This window comes from Rhea americana, unplaced genomic scaffold (genome assembly GCF_003343005.1).
Source record: "Rhea americana isolate MKP2758 unplaced genomic scaffold, rheAme1 scaffold_167, whole genome shotgun sequence".
NCBI lineage: Eukaryota > Metazoa > Chordata > Aves > Rheiformes > Rheidae > Rhea > Rhea americana.
The window spans coordinates 1,302,837-1,320,722 of NW_028185783.1; the positions used below are offsets into that span (position 1 = coordinate 1,302,837).

The 17,886-nt window shown below is 41.1% G+C and overlaps 1 protein-coding gene across 4 annotated transcripts; it reads left to right on the forward strand.

Moving 5' to 3' along the window:
- Positions 1–52: 52 nt before the first annotated feature.
- Positions 53–14,110, forward strand: NPY2R (neuropeptide Y receptor Y2). Of its 4 annotated transcripts, none has more exons than XR_014895294.1 (3): positions 53–172; positions 3,041–4,895; positions 12,470–14,110. XR_014895294.1 is itself a non-coding variant. In XM_085300653.1 (2 exons), exon 2 carries the CDS (start codon positions 3,077–3,079, stop codon positions 4,232–4,234), a length of 1,158 nt encoding a protein of 385 aa, XP_085156779.1. In that variant the 5' UTR covers positions 53–172; positions 3,041–3,076; the 3' UTR covers positions 4,235–4,990. The 4 variants fall into 4 exon arrangements, 1 of the variants encoding a protein (XP_085156779.1); XR_014895293.1 differs by lacking the exon at positions 12,470–14,110 and adding an exon at positions 9,480–12,461; XR_014895292.1 differs by lacking the exon at positions 12,470–14,110 and adding an exon at positions 9,483–12,461.
- Positions 14,111–17,886: the final 3,776 nt, after the last annotated feature.

Genomic DNA, 17,886 nt, shown 5'->3' on the forward strand with positions numbered 1-17,886 from the left:
GGCGGCAGGGAGGAAGGCGAGGAGGAGGAGGAGGAGGCGGCCGGGCCGTCCCCCGCCCCGCTCCCGCCCCGTCCCCGCGGCATGCGGGGGGCGCCGCCGCCTCCAAACTTTCGGCGGGGCGCGCCGGTGGCAAGAGGCGCCCGCCGCCGCCGGGGAGGAGAGAGCCGCCGCGGTGAGTCGGTGAGGGGCGGGCGGGACAGGGGGCCGCGGGGGCCGAGCCTGGCCCCCGCGGGGCGTGGGGGCGGCAGGGAGGAAGGGGCTCCGCGGGGCGGGCAGGGCCCGCGCAGGCAGGCGGGCGCCGGTGCTACACCTGCACCTCGAGGCACCCCGAGCGCTTCCCCGGTGCAGGCGCTGCGGTCGCGATGGCAATGCTGCTTGTTAATGGAATCACGTATTTTGCCCTTTTTGCTTACGTGCTCTCAGAAGCATTAAAAATCCTCTGCGGTCTTTCCCCCACGGAAAGTTAGGCGCGATTTGATGCTCACCCCTAAGGATCTGACTGTTGAAAGAATCTGAGCAACAGAGCTGTGCAATGTGCAAGGTGTGTAAATARATGCCACCAGCTAGAGTTTCTACTAAGAAAGAAGAGAGAGGCTCCTGCCAAATACTGCCGGAGGTTTCCTGTATTATCTCAGGTTTCCTCAGCACTCTGAAAGAGGCTGATTCCTTGCCCACTTAAATTGTCCCACTGACAATGCCCAAACTTGTCCAGTTTATTTCATCTCTTATTCACATACCCTCTCATCTCTGCTTGAGCTCTAAACCTGGTTGTCCCTCCTCCCTCYGCCAGCTTTGTTTTATTTACAAGATCCAAACACCTTCCAACAGCACAAACAGGGCAGCAACAAGCAGAACAAAACTGGCAGAATAAAAGGTGGCTTTGCTAAATAAGGGATTGGAGGGAGGAATCAGGAGGATGTCAAGGACTAGAAAAACAAGTGAAAATATTTTTAGAAAGAAAGGGATGCTATGTTACTTTCCTGAGCTCCATCATCCCCCCTGTATTCACAGCAAAGAAGGTAAAACTTGTGGAATTTGCCCTCCCTCTCACCCTTCATGTGTAAACATGATCTGTTCCTATTTTAGAAGGAAAAAAATAAGAGATTTTGGGGCTGCTGAAAGTCCTGGGATCTCACCAAGTCTCTAACCTAGTTCTTGGTTGTAGGTACACAGGTGAAGGAAAAAAACAGATGCAGAAGTGCCCCTGCATAGCCTTGGCTGTGCAAATTGTTACACAATTTTTATATTTTTAACCTTATATGGACTAAAGGTGTATTAAGAGATTCARTCCTGCCACCCTTGTTTAGGTAGCAGTCGATGACTGATGACATTACTAAAGACTGTGGGATGAGCAGTCTTTAGTAAGTTACATATCAGTAACATATCTCACAGTTACATATCTCACAGTGTTAAGCATCTTAGGCTTGCACTGGTGTTTGTACAGTAAAAGTAGACTAAAAGAGCGTAGCGTAATTTTAGCCTGGGGAAAATTACCTTTCAGATCATGTAGTCGATCTGTTGCTTTTGAGAAAAAGGGCTTGTGCTGAGAAGTTCTTTGGAATATTGTGTGGGATGCAAGCGTAACACACAGGGTTCAGTCACCCACTGGGAGACAGTACTGGTTTCTGAACCTTAATGTAGCAGCCAGTCACAAATGCATGTACAAGTGTATAGACCACTCAATGCAGTTGAGAATCAAATCTAAGCATGTCACTGATATAAGTCAATAGTGATAAGAGGTAGGTATGAAAATCTACAGTAAAGTGTATCTGGTGTTTTTTTAAAAAAAGCTGCATGGAGCAACAAGTAGACTCTTATTTAAGTAGACCTGAAATTGAGGTCAGCTCAGCCCTGTGTAATGCCTAATGGCAAGGAAATGGTGTTTCTTTTCTACTCTTGCCTTCCTTAAGGAGTCTATGAATGGACACGTGGTGTTAATAACTTGGTTTTGGTCTCCATCTCAGCAGCAAATAGCGATGTGTTCTCAGGGAAGCCACTGTGCCCTGACAATTTTCTACTTAGTAATTTCACAGCTCAAGATGCAGGTCACCAGGTGCAGGGTACTCTCACTTAGCTTGCCATTCAAAGCCTGGGCAGTCCACAGGGGCATAGACAYGTTTTGCATAGGATCGAAGTCCAAGTCAGAAATGAACTGCAAAACATCCATATAGCTACTCAAGACTACTGAAATCTTAGGATAGCGTAAGTTAGCTGAGCAGAATTGGGCTTAGTCTGTGTAGGGAGGCACCAAAATGCGATTTTGATGTCAGTGGTGAAATTCTTACTGATCTCAGTAGAAGAMTGATTTGCCCTTCTGCAGTCAGAAATGAATCCTTGATTGGCAGCTGCTGAGGAGCTGCGTTTTTTTCAACCATCATACAGAAAAGAAATATTATTTATAACAGTTTTAACTGTTTCATGAGTTATTTTTAGAGTGAATTGGTTTTACAGTCATTTCAGAGGACTGCTATTATTTCAGTTCAGCTAGAGTGGTATTTTTGCCTGCCTTGTGACACTTTAAGTTTCTTGAAGGAAGACCTCAGTAATTAGTTCTGTAGCATTAGGGATGGGTATAAACTTGTAAGAATTTAGTAACTATTTAAAGGAAACTCCATTAAGGAAAAACTGGAAGATTATTGTACTAATAACAGTCTGGATGGCACCACACAGAATTCCCATAGGAATTAATGGACTTTTTGTGCTAAATCAGCAGTAGTTCTAGGTACTGGATTGTAGAAAAGGATATTCTGCCCAGCAGGATCTTAATCCTTCTGCATTTACTTAGGCAAACTTTGTCTTTGAAATGCTTTTGAAATCTGTCCCAATTTTCAGCAGGAGTCATGCCTGAATAATATTACAGGATCGGGCTTCAAATGTAAGGACAACAGAATTTGAATATATTAAGATAGATCTTCTCTTAATCCTGAGATGTAGGATGTGGGCTAGAGGAGAAAAAGCTCTAGCTTTAGCCCATTGCTTCTTGTCTTAAACACCGTGCGACTGATTTCTCTACGTGTTCTTGTACTGTTTTGTTTTTTAGGCACAGCTTTACTGATTAGATCAGGCTGCTGCAAAGATGGGGCCTCTGGCAGCAATAGGTGAAGAAAACCAGACAGATGAAATGAAAATGGAGCTCTTCACCAGGCTGTACTTGCCAAGATTCACCACACCGCTCAATGAATTGGCTCTCGACCCTAAACCGGAACTGAAGGACAGCACCACGCTGGTTGAAGTGCAGATCATCCTCATCTTTGCTTATTGTTCCATCATCCTGTTGGGGGTGATCGGGAACTCCCTTGTGATCCACGTGATCATCAAGTTCAAAAGYATGCGCACAGTGACTAACTTCTTCATTGCCAACCTGGCTGTGGCTGATCTGCTGGTGAATACGTTGTGCCTGCCCTTCACGTTAGTTTACACACTGTTGGGTGAATGGAAACTGGGTCCAGTCTTGTGCCACCTGGTGCCTTATGCCCAGGCTCTTGCTGTGCATGTGTCTACTGTCACTTTGACTGTGATTGCTTTGGATCGGCATCGCTGCATCGTCTACCACTTGGAAAGCAAAATTTCCAAGCGGATCAGCTTTCTGATCATAGGAGTAGCCTGGGCAGTCAGTGCCCTGTTAGCAAGTCCTCTGGCCATCTTCCGTGAATACTCACTGATTGAGATCATTCCTGACTTCAAGATTGTGGTCTGCTCTGAAAAGTGGCCAGGGGAGGGGCAGCTTAACTACGGCACCATCTACAGTGTCTCCATGCTTCTGATCCAGTATGTGTTGCCTTTGGCAGTTATCTCCTAYGCTTACACCCGTATTTGGACCAAACTCAAGAACCACGTTAGTCCTGGGGCAGGAAACGATCACTACCACCACCGGCGGCGGAAAACCACCAAGATGTTGGTGTGTGTGGTGGTGGTGTTTGCTGTCAGCTGGTTGCCCTTTCACACCTTCCAACTGGTCAGTGATATTGACAGTCAGGTGTTAGACTTGAAAGAATACAAACTGATCTACACAGTGTTTCATGTCATTGCCATGTGCTCAACCTTTGCTAACCCTCTCCTCTATGGCTGGATGAATAACAACTACAGGACGGCCTTCCTCACAGCCTTCCAGTGTGAACAGCGGTTGGACTCCATCCACCCTGAAGTATCAGCAGCTTTCAAAGCCAGGAAGAAACTAGAAGCAAAGAAGAATAACTTCCCTGGAGACTCTTTCACACAACCTACCAATGTCTAAGATACCTGACTTTAAAGAAGAAATTAATATGTTGTAGACAGAGATAAAAGTCCATTTTGACCCATGCATTTTTAATGCATAGTTTTAATCATAAATGGTGAAAGAACACTAGCAYGAAAGTCAAGGCGGGTGGTATGATTCAAAGGGAGTTGATTGACATCAACAATATGTAACCATACAACTCTAAAGAAGAGAGAGACTTTGTTAATGGMTGTCTCTAACCAGGTAGGAGGGATTCCCTCACTCCCACCCCTCGCATCTCTTTTTGTAAGTCCAAGTGACAGAGTTTGCAATTTTTGCCACAGGAAGACAAACAGCTGAATTGTAACATGGGAATAATGCTGGTGGGAGCAGGAAACTTTGATATCACATGGAGGAGAGCAGGAGAACAGAACAGGAGAGAGATTACATGGGGAGAAAATGGAGAGCAGAAGTCTGTYAGAAGAACAATGCACATCTGGAGACAGTGGGCTACACTGGCTGAAGCGCACACTTTTCAGACCCTTCCTCTCGCACAAGTATGCTTTGCAAAGAAAAGGGAATTAAGAAGAGAAATGTGTTACTGTTTTTGACTTGTGCTGAAATACTTCAAACCGGAGCATTCTAAATGGATTAGAGGAAGGAAAAAACGAGAAAAGAATTAGATTCAATGTAAAGAAAGGTAAAGTTTCTACCTACATTGAAATGTGGGTTTTGGTCAATGAAGTCAAGTAAAAAATCATTCCATATAAAGTTATTCTGGTGAGAAAAGTACAAGTCTGTGCCCTGATCACTCATTCCCTGCAGATCCCTACCTTACATTATGCATTTGCAACAGCTCACAAACACAACACTTCAAAAYGGCATTTGAGGGCATGCAGGGGATGCAGGCTCAGGTCTTCTGTGAGCACTTCATAAACTGTCAGCACTGCCAATATTTTAATTTTCAGGCCCTGCTTAAATGTCTAACGTGCTATTAACGCCACAGGCTTTGAACTGTTGCTGCTTTCTCCCTGGATAATAGAACAGGAGATAATTTTGATCCTCTGGAAAGGCTGCTAGATGGTAATGTGCTTTTCCTTGTTGTGGTTTTTATGTCACACACTTATGTCGTCTTGGAGCTTTTCCCATCCTTAGCCTTTGTAAAAATTAAGAACATCTGAATGAGTGTAACTTAATAACAGCATGCTAGGTTCATGTGATAACTCACCAGTTATTCTGCATGCTGTAGTTAACAGTTAAATTCCTTTTTTGCTCAGGTATAAAATTTTAATCTGTTTACTGTGTTGTACGCAGCTATGTTCAACTCTGTGTCCTTGTTTAGCCTCTTTAAACTCTTTAAAGAGATGAAGAAAATTTCAATCCATGTTTATTCTAAACTGCCCTGTTGCTTATCTAGAATAAAAATAAGTGTCATACTCCCACTTAGAGACTCTTTTTATAGCTGCATTTTGTTTTAACTGCTCCATTTTTTCTATTTCTCACTGTTCCTAAATTCATTGTAACAAAACTGTAGGACTGGAGTTAGTAATATAATGGCATCTGATCTTTATCAGGTGAAGAAATTCATCTTTGTATATGCAGTGTCTTGCCATCAATCTTTAAATTTCCATGAAATTATTTGGACTTGGATTTTCACAAACAAAGAAGGCAAGGCAAGAGCATTAGCTAGTGTTTACTCAAGCAAGAAAAAGTATCCATCATTTTTAAACAGTTCTACAAAAATAGATTAATTCTCCACCATGCACTTTCATATTGTCCACAAGTTATTTTTGTCTGAGTATTAATAATATCCAAAGTGTAAGCTCAAAACTGGTATGGGTGAGAAAGGATTACTGAAGCGTCCAATTATTATGGACATCAATTGAATGTATCAGTTACAGTTGCCGCTAAATGCTCCATCAAAAATATATTAAGATATATCTTTCCATAAATAGCCTATTTAAAGAAGAACCCCCCCCCCAAACTTCTGATTAAAAGTTCTGCTTCAAATCTCTTAAGCATGTTAGAGTATGGTATATAGATAGTTTTGAAGTAACCATGACAGTGTGTGTTAAAGCTACAATTGCAGGGCTGATTCTCAATTTTTAAGGCTGTTTTACATCATCCAGTGTAAAATGATTAATTACAAATTAAGTTTCAGTCTATTTCATGGTATCTTTATTTTACTGCTTACCAAGCTTTTTCTGCAGCCATCATGTTGATCCAAAGTTGGCTGTACTAATTTGCTATATTGCTTTCCACTGTGTCACATAGATAGAGGTAGTACTTGGGTCAGCATTTGCATTAGAGTCACACACCTCTGCACAGTGCCCCATTGCTTGAGGTGGATTTGCCCATGGGCACTTGAGAATGCGATCTACAGGAGCCAGCATGCAGAGCTGCCTCTAACTGTCCTCACTCCTAGGGGCTTAGGCATCTGCATGAACACAGCTACCTGCACTGGGGTTCACTTTAGTACCTCCTCATGTTGTAGGAGAATTAGGCACTTTCTCATCAAAAACAATGACGTAGGAATGTTCCTCAGAGCTCCTCAAAATCCCACTGTCAGAAGGATGTGGAAACATAGGTTTAGTCTACATTTCTTCCTAAGGGAAAATGAACCTATGAGCAGGCTCTAACCACTGGGCTGAAGTGTCTGCAGAGGATTCCTTCGGTTCCATCTACGGAGGTGGTTCTGCTTTGCCTGAAATAGGAATCAGAACCCAAGTCTCCACATTCTCACATTAGTGCTTTAATTAACAATTGATTAAGAAGTCATTCTTTTCCCACTGAATCGATACAAGTTTTATAAAAAGCCAAAGAACACCAGCAGTAATCCTCAGTTAAGAATATGCAAGTAGGTGGTGGGAGAAACAAGATGCAATGTCATCTCTGATCCTGTCCAAGAATTTGAACCAATATGCCTCAATTTTCAGGCAAATGAACTAGCCATCATACTGCAGCATCTCCTGAGGTAGCAATGTACCTCTTCGTAAAGCTGTTCTAGTCAACATTTCAGTCAACAAATAATTCAACAATTTAGTACCATAATTCTGAAGGCCGGTAGCTATGACATTTGCCTGGCACTTGGATTCCAGGCAGGGGGAAAGCAAGGGAAGCAGCACCATGCTAATCTCYGGATGGGTTTTACTCCAGACTCTAAGAGTACATCTGGGGTTGGCTCACAAAAGGGAGACCTATCTACCATACAAATGCCATCAGATGTCATCTAGGATTTCAGCAGCTCAGCATTTAGTTAGTTCTGGGCCTGCCTGGAAGAACACATTCTGRTGCCTGGTGAATTTTACTGGCAGAAATTTAAGTGTCTCCAGGCTTAGGCAGCAGCAGAGCAGGACTACTGAACAGTACATAATCAGATGCATACAGATGCACCAGTATTTTCCCTCGGCTCTCAGTGGGCAGCATGGAGGCAGAAGATGTATTCCTGAGTGAGCTTGCCCAGGGTCKTACAGGAGGCCAGTGGAGCTAGATTTTTGAGGACAGTACTGAACCCTCTTAGCTAGCATTATGAGTAAAGAGTCTTTACCGAGAATTATGATCTCCACATCGTGTAGCCAAAACAGGACTGACCAGAAAGTGTATCAATGTGAATACAAGAAAAATTACGTTTGAGAGTACAAGCAATTAAAATAGAGGGGTTAGGCATGCCCAGCAAATTAATTTTTATACTTATGTATTTATATATAAATTGTACTGCAGAGCTGTGCAAAAACTGTTTGGTRGGGCTAAGTTTGTTGGAAATCATTGTCCATCGCCCTGTAGTTGGTATAATCATGTCTCATGCAAATGTGTAATGGAAATACAGACATTGCCAAAATATTGGCAAGTTAAATTATGCTAAGAGTAATAACTGAATGAAAGCCATTACCTGYGTCATATCTGTTAGATCCCAAAAGAACCACTAAATTCATAGATCAGTACAATCCATTATCTTGTTCATAGTTTCTAAACTATGTCAGGGACTTTTCTTGTTTTAAGCCAGACAATGACCTTATGAGATGAATGTTGTCTCTGAATCCCTGAGTGTTGTCTTTGAATCCCTGGTGCTATCATTATAAATACTGTTTCACAGTAAGGGAGCTATCTGTGCCAGATTACAAAGTTCTTCACCCTAAAAGGCAGGGGATGTATGTAAATCCATACAGGTTCAGTGKTGTTGAAGACAAAGGCYGTGTTTTTAATGCTGCATTAACACWTTGATACACCTTTCCCCAATGGGTTGTGAGGACTGCTCCAGCAGCTACACTTGCAGAAATGTGAATTCATTTCCCCTTGCTTTAAATCACTGCTGCACACTACATTTGGAAGTATTTCTTCCCAGTCACACTCTTGTGTTGGTGACCCCACAAAGCTAAGTGCATAGATGCCGCCTGTCTACAGCCAAGGTAATTCAATGTAATTTAGTTTCCCAAGCTCAAAGACAACCGACATTAAGTATCCACAGATACCCTTGTGCTGAGTGCACAGCTACACTGAAAACTGCGTAATAGCATAAGGAGGACTAAGATAGCTTTAGATTAGTTAGTCTAGGCTACTAATACTGTAGCTGTGGCAGAGTTCTCTTCAGGCTGACTCACTGTGCATGTGTTATTGCTAGTTCAAAGCTAGCTCCGGTTCCTCCCAATAGTCTCTAGTACTGACACACCTAGAGGCACCAAAAGTCAGTGGCCATTTCCAAATTTGTGATGTGAATGCTGCTAAACCCTGCTGCTTTAGCAGTACGTGCCTTTTCCATGGCCCCTTCAGCAGTCCTTCTTATAACAGAAATGAACTGACTGGGAGATCCACAGGGAAGAATATTTTACACATAAGAAGCAATAATGTACTTGTACTCACAAAAACACTGTCTGACAGATGGTTGTGCCAAAATACGAATACCTTAAGACAGAGCTGGATGCAGCCATGGTGGGGTGGGACTGTGCAGCAGCCAAATGTCCTTTCTGTCACTGCATGAAGCATATGCTGCTCTTGGCAGTACTAGTAGGAGCGGGCAGCAAAAGTATCCTTGCCCAGAAAAGTTGCCTCTGATTCAAAATGCAGTATTCCGTACTCAGATTTCTCTTACAGGATACGAAGTCTTTGTCGTTGAGTTTATCTGCTCTTACAACCAATACAATGTCCTGCCAGGTTTCTGTAGACCCTCTGGGCACATCTGTCAGTCAGAAAGACGAATTCCTAGTTTTGCATAAAAATCCAATGATGCAAAAAAAATATATAGAATTACAAATTTCACACTTTGTAATCTAATCTTCTTTCTTTCTAGCAGAGGAGCTAATGATTTCCTAACACTCAGTGGGGGTTCACTTGAAACTATGAAGGAATAAGAAAAACAGGAGGAGCACTTCCTGAGTATGGAGACCTATCTCTGCCTGTGTAGAACCATACAGGAATTTCTTGTGTTTGCATGCATTTCTGAGGCTTAAAAGAATGGAACTGCTAGCTGATTATTTGGAAATTAGACCATAAAATAAGGGTATAAAAATAAAGTATTAACATGAATATCACACTTTGAGATAATTACATCATTACTTATAAGAGGCAATCAAATAAATGAATAAGATTTCATACCTAAGATTGTAGGGGTGCTTTATAACGAAAGCTGAAGACTGCAGATTTTTTAAATTACAATATAAATTTGGCTTTATCAATTTTTGTGGGAATTCTTTTTCAGATAAAACTAAGCAAAATGTTTAACCCTACTGGATTAATTTACTAAGCCCAGCAGTCTTTTCCTGTAAGAAAACCTTACTAACCTTATTAAACGTGCTGTTTATGACAGAAGTGTTAAACTTCCACTTTAATTATTGGAATAGTACTGTGGAAAATAATGAAGATCCTGTAAGAAATGACTGCATCGGCATTGATTTAAACTGTGTAGACTGTATTTTGCCCCAGTSCTTCACAGTTTTTCCATCTGTCTCTTCATCTCCAGCCCTAGTGAATCCTTGTTTCTCTAAGATTTGACAGTATCTCAGAACTGAAATGTTTTGCTCAGAAATCCTACCTAGGGCACTCTGGGGATACCCTCTTTCCTACTACTATCGGGGATGACTCTAATGATTCTTAAACTTACACAGCGCTTTTTCTTCCAAAGATATCAAGGCACTTAGCAAAAAGAAAGGAGCATTATTATCCCTGTATTGGAGATAGGAAAATTAGGGCACAGACAAAAAAAATAAAATAAAAATGGATTGCTGGGTGTCATATGGGCCATGTTTACTGCCAGTGGCAGTGTCTGTGTGTGGGCTCAGCTAGCTTTGCCAGATGGCTGAATCCAAAGGCTTCCACACTATCTGTAGGAACAGGCTGGGAGTCCCTCCGATGGCAACTGTCTTGCTAAGTAAAACAAGAAGAGAGAGTGACTCTGAGCAGTATGCTGCTGATAGCCCACAGCACTTAATTAGCATGCTCCCCGGCACTGTTTCGGACCGTGCTGTCTAGCACTCTCCCAGATAAAGCTTATGCATGTGCGCAGCAGACTGTTCCCAGCAGATAATAYGGACATGACTGACAGGGTTCTCCCMCTGTCCTCCAACATCATCTATCGCYKCACCCTCAGACATGCCCTCAGTGCCACAGCACAGGGCAAATAGCACATACCCACAGGCTCGTGCTAAAACCCCCCTCTCTGATAGGCGGCAACACAGCTCCCACAGGATTCCAGAGTTTCTGAAGATACAGAAAATAATAACTATGTCTATAACTATATATAATATAAAAATATATAAAGGTGTGTGTATATGTACATATACCTGTATACATACAGATAGATAGATGGACAAAACAAAGTGAGGTCTCAGCCCCAAAGGGCCGAAAGTCTAAGTACTGTGTAAGATTAGAGATAATTGTTATACCCAATAGAGGGACAGGGCAACACAAAGAAGAAAAAAAGGGCTGCTTTGTGTATAATTGATTACCTGCACATAAATTACAATGAAAAATAATGCCCTAATTGCCATTCAAAAGCCTAAGCTTGAAATACATGCTAAAAAAATGTTCGCAGTTTTCTCAATTGCATTCATCAACCTTTCCCTTTTAGCACTTGTTCAGATTATGCTACCAATGCCGATTTTAAATACCACAAGAAGTTGGCTTTTTGACTCTTCAGTTAGTTGTAAATCCTGACAGCGTCTTGGCATATTCTTGATAAACTACAGAATCACAGAATAGCGGGGGTTGGAAGTAACCTCTGGAGATCATCTGGTCAACCCCCCTGCTCAAGCTATATCTATCAAACTATATCTGTCTAATAGCTCTCAAAATCACTTCTTCCAGCTATAAGATCACACAGTAACTCCTTCTAATCTTACTTTGTGTTTATTAGCTTTGATGTTCCTCACAAACTCTTAATATACTTCATAATCTCTGTGTTATATACATATGATACAGCTCATTTCTGGCTTCTCTGATTTTCCTGTAGTAGGACATAGCTGTTCAAATCCATAAAGAAAATCAAATGTTTTATTATTGCCTGGTTTACTACTACTGTAAGATGGAATATAACTACTGCCAGAAATTTTTCTGTATTTCTATGAAGCTGTGTATGTGGGATGTATGGTGTACCAGCTTGGTACTATTACAGGATACAATACTGCATAATACTCACCTTGATTTATACATAAAAACTCCACACTAACAACTACTTAAAATCACTAACTATGAAAAAAAAAATCCACACCTACAAAGCAGTAGAAAGAGCTGCTTGATGGAAAAAGAAGACAGTGAGGTAGTCCAGACCACTCATGTTTCCTGACAGTAGTATGCCCTGAAAGATGCTGAGGTTTGAATCAAGACAGCATTCTGCTTATTCGTTTTGTCATGTTATATCAAACATTGCTTGTCCCTTCTGATGCATATAGATAGTCATCACATATGGGTTCTACCACTGAATGCATGGGTTTCAAATGAGCCAAATATACAAAATTTCACATGCAATGCTGACTATATTATAGTGACTTTGAAATATTCCTCCTTTACTTTCCCTTGCACTTCTCGCCATCCAGATTTTCCCCTTGAGACCTATGAATGACAGTCTTTCTTGGACTACTTTATAGCTCTATGTCTTTGCAAATCCAAAACAATTGACATTTAAACAGCAGGGAACAGCCACTAGTGCAAACAGAACTACTACTGCATCACAGCAGGGCTTCCTGTTTAAAGAGAATCAAATGCTCACTTGTCGAAGGAAAACAGGTAAAATGGGGAAAGTCAGAGCACTGATGTCTTTTTTTGTTCTCATGTTGATATTTTCAGGTCAGATACTGCATTTATGTTTCTCCACTGAAGTTCTACCTATCCAGTATTACAGGTTGCTGAGAGGCAAAGGGAATTAAAGGGGTAAATCAATTTCCAAGGTATACGGACTGAACTGTACTTCTAACCTTTGTTCCAGAGACGTGTAATTCTTGGTTTTGGTGTCCATATCTGAACTTCTGCAAGTGGAAACGCTTAGTGCTGAACTCTGATGTACCCTGTTACCAAAAGAGTTAAGGGATTTAGGAGGATAAATTTCTTTAAATGCTGAGGCTGAACATAGGCTTCTAAATCACTAGACTTTTGAAAATCTCCACATAAGCAATTTCATACCTTCACATATTTGGCTCACACGCCTTGCTCTTCTGCTATTGCTCGGAAGGACAGCATCTGACTGAAATTTTCATGGGACCCATCCCATTGCTCTCACTGAAGGTGGCCAAGCGGGCCAGCAAATGGGCCTTCATTCTACCTGGCTCCTGTGCAGCCCTAAGTGAGCATATATACTCTCAGGCCCAGGCTGGAGCACTCTTAGCACAGAAAGCCTGCAGACACTTGATGTATTCTTGGTACAGTTCTGGTTCATACTGTGTAGATGCAACAAATCTGAGAATGACTAGGCCTGCTTGCAGCCCAGCTCATCAGCTGGTATCCATAAAGATCAAGCTACCATCAGGCTAACATCTGAAGTCAATAGAAAGCACGTAATTTTTAGTGCTTGCCGCTCTCCTTTCCTTACAGTGGAACCTGCATCTTAGGGTGTCACTTGAAGAGTGACTTTTAGCAGTGTGTTTGGAAAACCTGGGTATCATAGCATTTTAGAGACCATGTATTTGTCTGTAGCACATGTTAAGAAACTCATCACTATATTCCTCATAAAAAGTACRATAGGCAGGACAGCTATGGCAAGGCTTTTAGCTCTGCCTCATTTCTTGAGGTACTTTACTGATCACTCTTGCACACTTCCCTTCCTGGTTGTGACTAAGGTCAAGTTAAATTTCAGAAATTACTTAGATGGCTTGAGTCAGTAGGCAAGATAGTTCTCACTCTTCTTCTCTACCTCCTCCTCTTGAAGGATGTTGCTGACTCATTTTTAAAACAATTCTGTTCAAAATGTGGAATTAGTTTTCTTCATAATACCATGAAATTGGCACAGCAATTAAATAAAAAAATCAAGCCCAGTACAGGTAACATTTGAAATACAGCTGTATGAATAAATTTTTGTAATGTCCAAGACTCATATATGGCCACATTTAGAGCCTGATCCTCTCTGAGGCTGCTGCGAACACTTGCCTACTGCAGATACTCAATTTCTCATTAGACTGGGATCTGGAGAAGAGAACTGAAAGCTCTGCGATTCTGTGATTCACCCTGATTAGGAAGTCTACTTGCATGATCCARTCTTAAAGAACAAAACCTACACAATGAGAATTGCTTATTACAGTTTGAAAATACATTRTTTTGTTTTTGTAAACACATACAGCTAAATTGATTTTAATAATTGCTGGTATTAAAATTATCATCCTAGGTAGTGTTCCTAGTATATTTTTAAATTTTGATTGCAGGACTGGTAAAAGGGAGCTGTAGGCTATAAAGGCACAGATTTGTTTCTATAGCTTATGACCTCAAAAACACTTAATGCAGACTCTGCTAGAGCTGAACACTGGCACCTAGCAACTCAGGAGTACTTCAGTCCTAATGTACTTTGGCAGGTATTTTATTCAGATGAGCAGCATGCCACTTCAGGTCATGATYGGTTTGTGAATCCTTGATGAAGATCTCTAAGCTCTCCAAAGACTGTATACCTGTAAAATTACACCAGATCAAAATATAATTTTGAAGGGAATATAAGACAAGCCTGATGTCTTATTATTTATTATTGTGTCATGTATAATAAAAACGTATTAGTTATCTAAGACAGAGCCTTTACCATTTTTTTTCTGAGATGCTTAGTTTTTGGAGGGTGTTATAAGAGGAAGGCAAGAAAGTCGGTCATTGGCGAATGCATCTGAACAACGTGCTAACTRGGAACGAATTCCTGGTAAAGGAGAAAAAGCATTTCTTACCTATCGATTTGTATTACGCACTCTTTTGCTGGCACATAAAATAGCCAAACACCCGCGTTCACTGTTTTCAGAAGCAGAACACAAACAAAACGAATAGCATGTCCTGTGAAGTTATGACCAGATTCTCAGCTCCCACAAATTACATCAGTGTAGTTCTACTACATTTCCTAACACTAAGCCCATTTATAKCGCATTGTGGCACCAGTCTTAAGAAAGTCTCCCTTTCACACGCACAATTTCAGGCAGAGGCTATAAAAAGAAATGGACTGTGTTAGAGCTATAGTACATCTTTTTCTTATGTCCCACTTTCCTGTTRTAGGAGCTATGTTTGGATGGATTACTGGTAAATACAACTTGTGTCCTCACATTTGAGATCCAAACCCACTCCCCTCCACGCCCCCCAAGTATGAGTGAGAATGAAGGGGAAATGGGATCCACGAGTTAGAGCCACCAAYGTAATACTCAGAACAGATGCCAGGAGCTATAGGAACATGGGGGGAAAGGCCAGTGAGTGACTGGYGATTGTGGAGTTCTGGAGTCGAGCTTAGGAGGAACGGAGAAGCTTGGGTGGGAAGGCTCCCTGGCCASGGTAAAAGGACTAGGTTTACAAGAAGATAAGGAATTCTTTTGCAACAGAGCTTTAAGTGACAATATGGAAATAAAAAGGTAGAAGGCTTGAGGCCAAAAGGCTAAATTTTGCAAATGAAGTGCTCTATACTAYGGTAATAGAGAGAGTGAGGAATTGGTACTATGGTCAAGCGCGGGTAAAAAAAAGTCTTTGCCCAGGCCCATTAATTCCATATCTATTAGGTGCCCTTCTTACTCAGCTAAGTATTTGACTTTAGGCATCTGCATTGATGTCTGCAACAACTGAACTCTATCCTTGTTAAGTATTATGAAAGGTGAAAGAAAGTCCAAGAGGATTCAGTCACCTGAGGAGAAAGCTGTGATAGTGCTTTTAGTAAATGAAGTATTTTATTCTTAGGTTGTCCTGATAACCACAGGATCTGAAGAGATGCTACTGAGAAGTATTTCACTCTTTTTTAAACCTGATGCAATTCTCTGTTTCTCCTTCCCACAAGATGAAACCTTTTCCAATTTAGCAACCCAATGGAAACTCCTATCTGAATGGTCCAGATGGAGCTTGAAGTCAGTTATTTTGGCCAGAGTTTCAGCAAGTCAGCTGATAGCCAACAGTTGCTCTTGTTCCCATAGAAACAGGTACCAATAGTCAAACTTAGCAAAGATGTACATAAAGTTCTACCTCTTTTCTGTGACCTAGGGCTCATTTTGTTGGCACTGCCGTAATGCAAGCAGCCAGCCAAAGAATCATAAGATCTTCTGAAAATTATGTGAGGTACAGAYTCAGGTGGGATAGTGATACATTTCCTCAATAAAGCATACAGACAGTGAGCCAACAGCAGTAAAAGAACTGCAGTTTACCAGACAAAAAAGTAAATAAAAAGCATGACCCTCATCCCCCAATAAGTATGAGTTTTCCTCCTTGTAATTTAATGGCATTCATTTGTCCTAATGAGTAGGGAGCAAAATACATTGCTTGGGCTTCTTCTGTTATATCACATACAGACACGATGAAAACATTTGCTGCTGAAATCAAATTAATCTTTTTGTAATAAACACTTTCTGAAAAGCTGCAGCCTTACTATCTGAGTGCTTGCAAGCTGAGTGCTTGTTCTTTTGGGCAATATGTTACTCTCACTTACTCCTACTGAAATTATTCCAGGTTTTTAATGGTGCAGAAGAGCAAAAGTTGGCTGAATATGGCCTTTGTGGTGTGTACTCCTATAGAAAGGCAACAATTTTACTTGACATTTAAACGTGCTGAAAGGAAGAGGAAAAAAACATGGTATCTTTCCCAGGATGGGGCCCTTGCTGCCTTCAAAATGGCTGATTTTATGCACTACAGTTATTGATCTTGTAGACATATGAAGCACGAACAACGCTGTTCCAGACTGAGTAAGACTAATGGTGCTGGTGGTATTTCTACCATATGTGCATTTTCCTGCTAAATTCTTATCTCCTTCCCTAAGGCTAACACTTCWGAATTTTCCTGTTAAGACATTATGCTATTAGATGGACATCCATTCAAATCCAATCTCCAAAGAGATGAATTAACAAGTGGGGAAGATATCCACTCTGAAAGATACTATAAAATAAAGCATCACTCCGGGAGCTCTCTTCTGTGTTGTGATATAATTTTACAAAATTTGCATAAATGTTTGTGAACAGTTTTGATGCCAATTTAGAACCTGATATAGGGTGACACTGAGAGCTTGTAATTCCCGCAGTCTTCAAGCTTCGGCAGCTTTGAGCTACTCCTAAGGGTGCAGGTGAATGAGCAAACTGAGCTAGCAACTGACAAAAGTAATAAAAATCCTAGGGAAAAAACAAAAACTCTTGCCTGGTTCCATGAGAAACATTTATTTCCAATATCATTTTTGCACTGTAACGCAGCTACAAAAGATTTTTGATGGTTTTCATTAATAATGAACATTTGAGGATTTTACTTTAAGAGTAACTCATAACAAAAGCACTTCCTTTCAACCTTATCTTCCTTTCAGTGAAAGAAAATAAATTTACATGTTATGATAAGTCAAAGAACTCTGAATTCTGCTTCTTTCTCTGCCTCTGAATTAATTCTGGTAGGCACAAACCTGCAAGTTCAGTCTGAAGCAGTTGTTAAGAGTTAAAAATGAGACAGATAAACCTAGAATCTCCACTTTAGTGAGCTTTGCTTCTTGGTATCCAATACACCAATTTAYTCATTTTCTCTTGTAGCTGACTCAGAAACTGAAATTCTTTTAATACTGAACACGAGGCTCAATGTAGGCTTGTTTACATGCATAAGTTGGGACTCAAGTAAGCTTATAAGGCAAACTCTTACTAAATCAATTGGTTCACCAATTCAGAGACTGCAGCTTGTGCATAAAGGGGTACCCGTGGTGTTATCTCAATTTTTTATAGCATTTGAATGGCTGAAGAAGGTCAGATCAAAGGTCCCTCTAACCCCAAAAGGCTGCAACAGATCGGTAAGTGATGTATAACTGGGAGAACAGGGACAGAGCAGGCATAAATGCACTTCCCTAGAATACTTTCCTTTTCCCAGAGAGCTACAGGTCCTGGACTTCCTGTGCCAGAGGTAATACCTCTATATTAAAGAAATGCTGATAGATTTAAATTCCACAAACTTGTCTAATTGTTTAAGCCTATTCAAACATTTAATATTTTCTGGCACGTAGTTTTACGGCTTAACTGCATGTTGAATGAAGGATATGTGCTCCTTTGGTTTCTTTTCATCCTAGCCCTTCTCAGTTCAATCTGCAGCTTTGC